The 12,368-nt window shown below is 43.0% G+C and overlaps 1 protein-coding gene across 2 annotated transcripts in view; it reads right to left on the bottom strand.

Annotated features, from left to right (window-relative positions):
* paip2b (poly(A) binding protein interacting protein 2B) overlaps positions 1-12,368 on the bottom strand; it is an 87,103-nt gene that overhangs the window by 31,988 nt on the left and 42,747 nt on the right. Inside the window, exons 1-2 of one of the 2 annotated variants that reach the window (XM_052038940.1) lie at positions 10,130-10,176; positions 9,584-9,739 (exon numbers count right to left, since the gene is read on the bottom strand). In XM_052038940.1, the coding sequence (XP_051894900.1) occupies positions 9,584-9,739; positions 10,130-10,132 (159 nt within the window). In that variant the 5' untranslated portion in view covers positions 10,133-10,176. Of the gene's footprint in view, positions 1-9,583; positions 9,740-10,129; positions 10,177-12,368 lie in introns of those variants that run through there. The other variant, XM_052038947.1, reaches the window with a different exon arrangement.

The following is a 12,368-nucleotide window of genomic DNA, read 5'->3' as shown; positions in this document are numbered from 1 at the left end:
GCCCGATGGAAGGGGGGAGAAGGGAGGAGAATGACTGGGCTGGGAGGGGTCTTTGATAATGTTGGCTGCTTTCCTGTGGCAGCAGGAAGTGTAGACAGAGTCAAAGGAAAGGGAGGCTAGTTTTTGTGATAGACAGAGCTGTGTTCACAACTTTCTGAATTTCTTGCAGTCTTGGGCTGAGTAGTCACAATACCAAGGTGTGATAGATTCAGATAGGATGCTTTCTATGGTGCATCTGTAAAAATTGGTGAGGGTCATGGGGACATGCCGAATTGCTGGGTGTATCTATAACATGGTAAATAGGAAGAATCTGTTTCCACTAGCAGAAGGATTAGTAACTAGAGGATACAGGTTTAAGTCAACTGGTAAAAGCAGAGAAGAAAATGAGGATTTTTCTTGCTCTATACTCTGCAATGCATCACTGTAAAGACAATAAAAGGAGGTTCATTAGCATCTGAGAGAAGGGAATTGGATAAATACTTGTAAAGGGAAAACAAAATGGAACATTATGTCAATAGGGTACAAGTATGAATCAATTTTGATAACTTCAAATAGCTGGCACAGACAAGATTGACTAAATTGCTGTCTTCTATGCTGCAAGATTCTAAATCCTTATCCATGAAGTGTTCTCCATCTGCTGACAACAGAATGCTTCAAAGACACAGATTGCAGGCTGTACCACACCATTCTTTCACAGCTAGGATACAGAATGAATTGTTTCTTTCCTCCTCAGTCCTTACTATTCTCATTCTTTTCTTTTACTATTAACACCAGCTTCTGCCTCAAAGATAATGGTCATACAATATTAAGTTGTAAATTGTTAAGTATGAAATTATCTTGTTTGTGAATAGGGACGCAAGGAAGTAAAGCTACATATGTAGTTAAAAGAAAAACAACAGTAGTTAAAAATGCTTTGTAAGCACAAATATTTTATCCATCCTATGCTTTGCATTTCCCCCATATCTTTTCCATTAGCCACTTTTTTTCCTGATATTGATGAGGGTGCACAATGAAAGAACATATAGAACACTACAGCACAGTAGAGGCCCTTTGGCGCACAATGTTGTACCGACATTTTATCCTGCTCTTAGATCTATCTAACCCTTCCCTCCCACATAACCCCCTATTTTTCTATCATTCATGTGTCTAAGTCTCTTCAATGTCCCTAATGTATCAGCCCTCACAACCTCTCCAGGCAGTGCATTCCATGCACCCACCACTCTGTAAAAAAACTTATCCCTGACATCCCCCTTATACCTTCCTCCAATCATCTTAAAATTACGTCCCCTCGTGTTAGCCATTGTCGCACTGGGAAAAAGTCTCTGACTGTCCACTCAAGCTATGCCTCTGGTCATCTTGTACACCTCTATCAAGTCACCTCTCATCCTCCTTCTCTTGTCACGAACTAGCAACAAAAGAAACACACTGAGCATGATTCAGTGTTAAAAACTATTTTATTAATCACTATTTATGAGAATATGTAAAATAGAAGTAAAAATGTTAGTATGTTAGAATTCAAAAATGTTAAACCTTGAACGTTAACCCCAAAACTAAACTCTTCGTGTGTGTGTGTGTGTGTGACAAAGTCCCAAAATCCAAGTTCCGGAATGGTTCTTAAAGTTCAGTTCCGCAAGCCATAAGGTGAAACATGAGCAAGGGCTTCTTCAACAACCACCGTTGTCTGAAGATAAGACGTAGATGTAGAGAAACATGGAGAGAGTAAATACGAAATCCAAATGTTCCACGATGGAACCCAAACGACACTTCAGTGTTTACTCGGTAGTGACTTCCTCACCCCGAAAAGCATCCGAATCGTGGTCGTCCACACACAAATACCTGTTTCCTTCTACAGGTCAGCAACAAAGTGAACTCCACCGGATTACTTCCAACTTCCATACATGGATTTCAGTGGCAGACACAGTTATTGTTTCTCATCCATCGATAGAGAAAACTAGCAGGCTGGTGTCTCTCTCCCTTCTCTCTCTTCTTCTACAACGTCATTACGTCCTTTATCTTCTATTGACGTAAGCACGCCCCACACACACACTCTCTATCTTAAAGGGACTTTCACTGAGTCCATAACACTCTCCAAAGAGAAAAGCCCTAGCTCACTCAGCCTATCCTCATAAGACATGCTCTCCAATCCAGACAACATCCTGGTAAATCTCCTCTGCACCCTCTCTAAAGCTTCCACATCCTTCTTCTAATGAGGCGACTAGAACTGAACACAATACTCCCTCCAAGTGTGGTCTGACCAGAGTTCTATAGAGCTGCAACAACACCTCACAGCTCTTGAACTTAATATCCCAACTAATGAAGGCCAACACTCCATATGCCTTCTTAGCAACCCTATCGACCTGTGTGGCAACCTTGAGGGATCTATGGACGTGGACCCCAAGATCCCTCTGTTCCTCCACATTGCTAAGAGTCCTGCCATTAACCTTGTATTCTGCCTTCAAATTCAATCTCTCGAAGTGCATCATTTCACACTTATCCGGGTTGAACTCCGTCTGCCACTACTCAGCCCAGGTCTGCATTCTATCAACATCCTGTTGTAATCTACAGCAACCTTCTACACTATCCACAACATCACCAACCTTTGTATCATCAACAAACTTACTAACCCACCTTTCCACACCCTCATCCAAGTCACTTATAAAAATCACAAAAAGCAGGGATCCCAGAACAGATCCCTGAGGAACGCCACTGGTCACCGACCTTCAGGCAGAATACGCTCCATCTACCACCACCCTCTTGTCTTCTATGGGCGAGCCAATTCTGAATCCACACAGCCAGGTTTCCCTGGATCCTATGCCTCCTGACTTTCTGAATAAGCCTTCCATGAGGAACCTTATCAAGCACCTTACTAAAATCCATGTACATCACATCCACTGCTCTACCTTCATCAATGTGCTTTGTCACATCCTCAAAGAATTCAATCAGGCTTGTGAGGCACGACCTGCCCCTCACAAAGCCATGCTGACTGTCCCTAATCAGCCTATGCTTCTCTAAATGCCCATAAATCCTGTCTCTAAGAATCTTCTCCAGTAATTTGCCCACCACTGAAATAAGACTCACTGGTCTGTAATTCCCAGGGTTATCCCTACTCCCTTTCTTAAACAAAGGAACATTTGCCACCCTCCAATCATCTGGCACTACTCCTGTGGCCAGTGAGGACGCAAAGATTGTTGCCAAAAGTGCAGCAATCTCTTCCCTCGCTTCCCATAATAACCTTGGATATATCCTGTCCAGCCCCGGTGACTTATCTATCCTCATGTTTTTCAATAGTTCCAGCACATCCTCTTTCCTCACGTCAACATACCTTAGCATATCAGTCTGTCATACACCATCTTCACAAACATCAAGGTCTCTCTCTCTGGTGAATACTGAAGCAAAGTATTCATTAAGGACCTTCTCTACCTCTTCTGACTCCAGGCACGTTTCCTCTTTTATCCCTGATCGGTCCTACCCTCACTCTAGTCATAAGAGGATGTATAGAACATACGTACAGAATGCCTTGGGGTTTTCCTTGATCCGACTCGCCAAGGACTTCTCATGCCCCCTTCTAGCTCTCATCCATTCTTAAGCTCCCTCCTGGCTACCTTGTAACTCTCTGGAGCCCTGTCTGATCCATGCTTTCTAAACCTCAGGTAAGCTTTTTTCTTCCTCTTGACAAGATATTCTACATCTCGTATCAACCACGGTTCCTTCACTCTACCATCCTTACCCTGCCTCAATGGGACAAAGCTATCCAGAGCCCCATGCAAGTATTCCTTAAACAACCTCCACATTTCTGATGTGCACTTCCCCAAGAACATCTGTTCCCAATTTACATTCCCAAGTTCCTGCATAATAGGATCAAAATTTCCCCCTCCCCCAGTTAAATACTTTCCCATATCGTCTGCTCCTATCCCTCTCCAAGGCTACGGTGAAGGTCAAGGAGTTATGGTCACCATCTCCAAAATGTTTCCCACCGAGAGATCTGAAACCTGATCAGGCTCATCGCCTAGTACCAGGTCCAGTATGGCCTCTCCTCTATTCGGCCTGTCCACATACTGTGTCAGGAGTCCTTCCTGGACACACCGAACAAACTCCATCCCATCTCTCCCCTTTACACTAAGGAGGTGCCAATCAATATCAGGGAAGTTGAAATCACCCATGACAACAACCCTGTTATTTTTGCAAGTCAATCTTCGCAGAAAGAATACAAGTCAATCTTTGCAGTACTTTCTGATACTTGGGAGTAATTGCTAACTCAATTTTTTTTAAAATATGTATTAGAGACATAGAGCACAACAGCATAATTATGTATAGAAATGCAATTATTAGATCAGGCCTTGTTACAATTTCTCAAAACTGCTCCTGTCTGACCAGCTAAAATTTTTATATTGAAACACACAGTGAAATGCATCTTTGCACAGAATGTTCTGGGGCAGCCCGCAAGTGTCATCACACTTATAGCGCCAACATAGCATGCCCACAACTCCTAACCTATATGGCTTTGGAATGTAGGAAGAAACTAGAGCACCCGGAGGAAACCCATGCAGTCACAGGGAGAACGTCCTTAAAGACAGCAGTGGGAATTGAACCCAGGTCACAGGCGCTGTAACAGCGTTACGCAAACCACTACACTACCATGCCTGCCTATTTTTAAACACAAACTTGGCATAATGTGACCATTACATAGAGTCAAAGAATAGTACAGCATGAAAACAGGCTGTTTGGCCCAACTCATCCTGCTGGCCAGTGGGCACCCTTCTGTATTAATCACAATGCACAGCACTTGGCCCATAGCCTTCTGTGCCTAAGCAACTCAAGTGCTCATCCAGACACTGCTTAACTACTGTCAGTGACCCAGCTTCAACCATTCGCTCAGGCAAAGCATTCCCAATACTTGCCATTCTGCCATTCTCTGGGTGAAGAAAGTCCTCTTCATATTCCCTCCAAATCTCTTCATCCTTAGCCTAAATCTATGTCCTCTAGTTTTATCCAGCCCTAATATACAGTAAGTTTCCTGCAGTCTACCCGATTTATAATTGCTCAATTTTATATACTCAATCATGTGTCCTCTTAACCTCCTCACTCCAGGGAGAAAAGACCTTGCATCTCCAGTCTCACATCTCCAGTCTCTTAGGTAAGTTTTTACTTTACACAGAGAGTGGTGGGTGCATGGCAGAGGTTGTGGGAGCAGATACATTAGGGACATTTAAGATACTCCTAGATAGGCACATGAATGATAGAAAAAATGGAGGGCTATGTGGGAGGGAAGGGTTAGATAGATCTTAGAGCAGGATAAAATGTTGGCACAACATCATGGGCCGAAGGGCTTTTACTGTGCTGTAATGTTCTATGTTCCATGAACTGCTCTCGGGTAACATCCTGGTGAATCTCCTCTGCACCCTCTTCAGTGCTATCACATCCCTTCTATAGCATGGTGACCAGAACTGCACGCAGTACTCCAGCTGAGGTCTGACCAAGGTTTTTATAAAGTTGGAGCATAAACTCCCAACTTCTGTATTTGATGCCTCGACTAATGAAAGCCAGTGTCCCACATGCGTTCCTATCCACCTCATCTACCTGCGTTGCCACCAAGGATCTACAGACTTGTATTCCGAGGCCCTTCTATTCCCCAATACTTCCAAAGATTCTACCATTCATGGTTTATGTCCGAGCCTCCTTGGAACTACCAAAATGCATCGCCTCACATTTGTCTGGATTAAGCTCCATCTGCCATTTATCAGTCCACTTTCCCAACACATCAACATCTCTGCAGTCTAAGACTACCTTCCACACTATCAACAGCTCACCAATCTTCATGTCATCTGCAGACTTACCAATCATGCCTCCCACATCTTCATCTAAGCAATTTATGTACATTACAAACAGCAAGGATCACAGCACTGATCCTTGTGGAACACCACTTATCATAAGCACTCAACTGCAAAAGTAACACTCCAGCATCACCCTCTGTCTCCATTTGCCAAGATAATTTTGGATCTAGTTTGCCAACTTGCCCTGGATCCATGGGCCCCAACCTTTTGAACCAGTATTTCACATGGGACCTTGTCAAAGGCCTTCCTAAAGTCCATGTAAATCACTTCTAAGCCTTGCCCTCATCATTACACTTCATTACCTCTTCAAGGAATTCAATCAAATCAGTCAGACAGGATGTCTCCCTGACAAAGCCATGTTGGAGTGTCTGATTTGCATTGGATCGTGTGGTGGTGGAGGTGGTGGTGGTGGTGGTGGGGGGGCCTGCAGGTGGAGATAGCCCCCCAGGGGAGAACACAGCAATAGCCCCGTGCGTGGCACCATAGAAGAGGGAGAAGAGGACTGGAAGAACAATAGTGGTAAGGATTCTATCGTGACAGGGACAGATAGACATATCAGTGGCTGCAAAGGAGACTGCAGTTTGATATATTGCATCTCTGTTGTCTTGGGAGGGCATTATGAAAGAGGAAGGTGAACAACCAGAGGTTGTGGTACATGTAGGTACCAATAACATCAGTTGGAGAAGGGATAAGATTCTGCAGCATAGGTCAAGGGAGCTAGGTAGCCATTTATAGAGCACAAACTCCAAGACTGTAAACTCTGGATTGCTTCTGGTGCCATGAATGGGAATAGAAGGTGAGGTCAGACGAATGTATGGCTGAAGAGATGATGCAGGATGATGGGGGTGGGAGGACGGGGATTAAAAGGGGAACAGGCATTGCATTGTCAGTCAGGAGGTTTTAGAGGAGGATATCCCAGAAGGTTCCTCAAACAGACCTTATGGACTGGGATCAAAAATGAAAAGGGTGTTGTCACATTGGGGATGTATTACAGACCTCCTAACAGGAGATGGATATGTCAGCAGATATCAGAGGAATGCAATAAAAATAGGGTTAGTGTGTTGGGGGATTTCAATTTCCCCAAATATTAACTGGGTTTGTCTTCGCATTAAAGACCCAGAGGGGGCATAATTTCTGAGGTGTCTCAAGGAGAGCTTTTGATGCAGTATGTAGGTAGACCAACAAGGGAAGGATTATTACTGAATCTTATCTTGGGTAATATAACTGGTCAAATGAAGGGAGTGTATTTGAGGGGGATCATTTTGAAGATAGTGACCATAACTCCGTATATTTTAAAGTGGTTAAGGAGAAGGATAGGGATAGTCCAGTCATAAAGGTCTTAAACTGGGGCAAGGCCAATTTTATTAACACAAGGTAGATTGGGAAGCATTCAAAAGGAGAAATAACAAGATTTCATGGCCAACATGCTCCTATAAGGGTAAAAGCCAGGGGTAACAAGTAACTGGATGTCGAGAGATATTCAGGGTTAGATAAAGAGAAAAAAGGAAGAACATAGCAGGTATAGGGAAATAATGATGGAGGAGGCCTGTCAAGATTTTAAAAGTATAGGGAGGCACTTGAAAAGGAAATTAGGAAGGCCAAGAGAGATCAAGAGAAATCACTGGCAAGATTAGGGTAAATATCCAAAAGCATCCTGTAAGTATATTAAGGGCAAAAAATGATGAGGGAAAAAGTAGGACCCATTAGGAACAGCAGGGGCAATCTGTGCATGGAGCCAGAAGGTATAGATGGTCCTAAATTAATACTTTTCATTGGTATTCACAAAGGAAACAGACTTTGCAGTTTGAGAATGGGGGGGGGAGGTGGAGGATGGTGTGGGTGAAAGTCTGGTACAAATCTGCGTAATAAAGGAGGTATTAAATGCCTTGGTAGGTTTAAAGGTGGATAAATCCCCAGGACCAAATGGGATTTATCCCAGGCTACTATGAGAGGCAAGATAACAGATTGCTGGCACTCTGGCTAAGTGGAGGAAAGGAATGTGGTCTCCCTTTTCAAGAAAGTATGTGGGGAAAAGCCTGGTAGCTATTGACCTGAGAGCCTAACATCAGTGGTAGGGAAGATGCTGGAAAAAGTTCTGAAGGAGAGAAATAGTGAACACTTGGAAAGGCAGAGACTAATCAGAGACAGCCAATATGGCTTTTGTCAAGGGCAGATCTTGTCTGACCAATCTGATTGAATTCTTTGAAGATGTGGAAACCAGCCTCCCCTCCATGGACTCTGTCTATACTTCGCACTGCCTTGGTAAAGGAGCCAGCATAATCAAAGACCCCACCTACACCAGACATTCTCTCTTCTCCCATCGGGCAGAAGATACAAAACCCTGAAAGCACGTACCACCAAACTCAAGGACAGATTCTACCCCGCTATTATAAGACTATTGAACAGTTACCTGGTACGATAGGATGGACTCTTGACGTCACAATGTACCTCGTTATGACCTTGCACCTTATTGTCTACCTGCACTGCACTTTCTCTGTAGCTATGACACTTCATTCTGCATTCTGTATTGTTTTACCTTATACTATCTCAATGCACTGTGTAATGAAATGATCTGTGTGAACTGTATGCAAGACAAGTTTTTCGGTGTAGCTCAGTACAAGTGATAATAATAAACCAATTCCAAATGTAACAAAGTGTATCAATGAGGGCAGAGCAGTAGATTTACATGGACTTTAGTAGGACCTTTGACAAAGTCCCACATGGGAGACTGGTTCAAAAGGCTGATGGCAGAGTTTTTGTATTAGGATGCCTGTGACTAGTGGTATCCCATAGGATCTGTGCTGTTTGTCATATACATGAATGACTTGGATGTGGATGTGGGAGGCAAGATCAGTAAGTTCGTGGATGACACGATGATTGGTGGTTGTTAATAATGTGGATGGTAGTCTTAGGCTACAGAGAGAGATTGATGTTTGGTGAAATAGGCTGAAAAATTCTACGGAGAATTTGAAGCTGATAAATGTGAGGTGATGCATTTTGGGAGCACTAATGAGGCTAGGACATAGGGTCTTAGGGAGTATTCAGGAACAGGAGGACTTCGGAGTACAAGTCCATAGATCCTTGAAGATGGCAACGCAAGTAGACGATGTGGTTAGGAAAGCAAATAGGATACTAGCCTTCATTCGTCAGGCCACTGAATATTTGCAATAGGGTTAATACAGATGGGTGCCCACTGGTCAGTATGGATAGTTGGGCCAATGGCCCATTTCCATGCTGTGCACCTCGATGACTAGTCCCAGTCTTTCCAAGTGATTCATTAATGCTCTCCCTCAAAACTTTTTCCCATCATCTTCCCTATCACTGATGTTTGACTCACAGTTCTATAGTTACCGGGCTTTCCCCTGCTACCTTTCATGAAGGTTGGGGGGGGTGGCTCACTTTCTGTCCCCCACTTCATCTGATACCTCGCATGCCCAATAGCACTCAAGACAGAACCCCAGAAATCTCTTCCCTTGCTTCCAGTAGCAGCCTGGGATACATCCAACCCAGTCCTATCTTCTAGTTCTTAGCTTCTTGCTTTCTTTGCCTCTCCTATTCTAATGAATCTTGGTCAATGAAATTTGTGACCCTTGCTCTTCAGTAAAAACAAAATTATGGCAGACAAGGAAAAGTTGGAGGAAAGTACTAGTGAAATAACTTCCAACCATAACTATTTAAAAGAGATTAATACCATAAAGGAAAGGCCATTAAAACCATAAAGGAGAGGCCATTTATTTAAAGTGCACTCTTACCTGTCTGTTGTATTCTTCCTCATGTTCCATCCACATGTACTCAGCAAAAGGATTTGGCTCATTTTCAGTATGCCCATTGGATACAATAACGTCCTGTGCTCCTGAGCCTGACGTCATGTTTGTCATATTAGGTGCCTTCATGTCTAAGGAATCAGTCTGAAATGTAAAACACAGGAGAGAGACTGATTAAAGACCAGAAACATCTGGCTCAGAAATACCCTGAATGCATATCATGAAAATATTGGACTTATACTAAAAACTAGACATCAGAAACAAAAACATTTCACACACTGCAGGCTAATTGGGTTAAGTGCCCAATCAAGAAAGATAATCATGGGATGGGGACACAAGACCTAAAGTGACACTAAAGCACACTTGAAACTTTGTTGTTAAAAGTTGAGCTGCACGCAAGCCAACCTTTCACAGACAAATTTTTTAGATGGTGTGTTTTAATACTGCACACCTGTGACCTGACCCCATACTTCCCAGCAACATAAGGTGCAGGGATAGATGTGATAAGGTTCACAACTCTTCTGATGAACTCACCATTTTCCTCAGTTGTTGAAATGATCAGAAGAAAAAGTTGTTCCAGGCAGTCACTAGAGGTTAAAGAAACAAACGTAAGGGCTGGGCCATCGAATAGCAGAGAAGAAACAAACACGACCATGAGAAAAATCAAGGTATCATACTGAGCAGCATATCAAGATACCATGGGGTGCTTTTAAAAATTTATGCCTGTTCTGTACTGAGCACTAAGTAAAAAACAAGTATCATTGACCAATCATCCTTTTGAAACTTCTAAGCTTTCTCCTATACCCCAAAGTAGCTGGTACCTACCAAAGCCCACCCTAGCATATAGATGGACAATATTTGTTTCCTCGGTCCAGGGCACGAAGGACATATTTAAAAATTAAAACTAGTTCAAAGTGAGGTGATTGATTTTAAATCAAAGACACAAACTCGTTACAGAGGCCATTTCAGCATGGAAACATGCCCTTCTTCCCAACTCGTCAATGTTAACCAAGGTGCCATCTGAGCTAGTCCCATCTGCCCTGCATTGGGCCCATACTGCCTCCAACCTTTCCTATCCTTGAACCTGTCCAAATGTGATTTAAACATTATAATTGTACCCGCCTCTACCACTTGCTCTGGCAGCTCATTCCCTCTGTGTAGAGTCATAGTGACACTCTGGAATAAAAACAGAAAATGCTGAACGCACTCTGTATATGTGGAGACAGAAACAGAGGTTGATGACCTTTCATTAGAACTGTGAAAAGTTGGAAATAAAACAGTTCAGATGAGGAGTCTTCGATCTGCAATGTTAGCTGTTTCACTTCCCACAGATGCGACCTGACCTGCTGAGTATGGCAAGCAAAGGAAGTGTGGTGGTAGTACAGTCCTCTGTAGGAGGAGGAAGCAAAAGGCCCTCCAGGACATCCTAATGTGGGATGCAGCAGAGGGACTGGACATACATTAAAAGTATAGCCTATTATTCTAATTTCGACCCACTCGGACCTTTGTCACTGTTCCAACAAAACTTAATGTAAGCTTCTGACTAGGCACATTATAGCCACCATGACTCGACAATGAATTCAACTATATAGTCATTTCCAACATTCTTCACACCCCTTCCCCCACCCATTTCTCTCCTCTTCTGGTATTTTATTCACCTTCTCCTATTTACAACTCCTCCAGACATACATTTACCACCCACTTCCAGCTGGCAGCAGCAGCACTATGTTATTCAATCTCTCCTGGTTTCCACCCTATCACAGACCTTTTCTTTTGTTCTCTCTATCGCTTCTTTCCCTGCAACTTAAAACATGTTTTACGTCTAACATTTCCCAGTTCTGATGAACTGTTTCTTTCTCCACAGATGTGTCTATTTTTATTTCAGATTTCCAATATCTGAGATATTTAACACTTAACTGTACTACCAAATAAGTGTAATCTAGGTTACTCTTTGAGGAACTTGTTTTAGATGGCGCAGATATATACCCAAAGTGAGAGGGAGATGAGGATTAAACTGTTAAGAGGGATTCTTCTTTAAGAAAATAATTTGTGTACCTCTGATGATTTTGTGAAGGATAACTCAAAACTAGCTAATCAGAACACCATCCTGGACAAGACTTTTGACACCACATAGAACAATACAGTACAGTACAGGCCCTTTGGCCCACAATATTGTGCCAACCTACTCCATGATCAATCTAACCCTTCCCTCTTACACAGTCCATAACCCTCCATTTTTCTTACATCCATGTGCTTAAGAGTCTTTTAAATTTCCCTATTGTATCAACCTCTACCACCACCCCCAGCAGTACGTTCCAAGCACCCACCACTCTCTGTGTAAAAAACCTACCTCTGGCATCTCCCCTACGTTTTCCTCCACTCACCTTAAAAAGATGTCTGGTATTGGCCATTGCCACCCTGAGAAGGTGGTGCTGGCTGTCCAATCTATCTATGCCTCTCATCTATGTCTATCTGCCAGAGCACTCAACATCCACCCACTATCACTGGTACATCATGATCCAGTGCACACAAACTAAGCAATGCACCACAGTAACAAGTCAAATTAATGCTACAAGTCCAAAACCTCCAATGAAAGGATATCATCAGGATTTTGGGAACATCAGCAGCAAATGTCAACCGAGCTTGGAAATATAGAACACTGTTTTTGAATTAAACCCTGAAACTTCATTACCCAAGATAACCATGGAAACAGCAAAGCACAACTACAGTAACTCAAGAAGCTTCATCAATGTTCACCTCAGGACAACCAGGA

This window comes from Pristis pectinata, chromosome 2 (assembly GCF_009764475.1).
Source record: "Pristis pectinata isolate sPriPec2 chromosome 2, sPriPec2.1.pri, whole genome shotgun sequence".
Lineage (NCBI taxonomy): Eukaryota > Metazoa > Chordata > Chondrichthyes > Rhinopristiformes > Pristidae > Pristis > Pristis pectinata.
The sequence above is the reverse complement of the archived record's forward strand: the minus strand, read 5'-3'. Positions and strand labels throughout refer to the sequence as shown.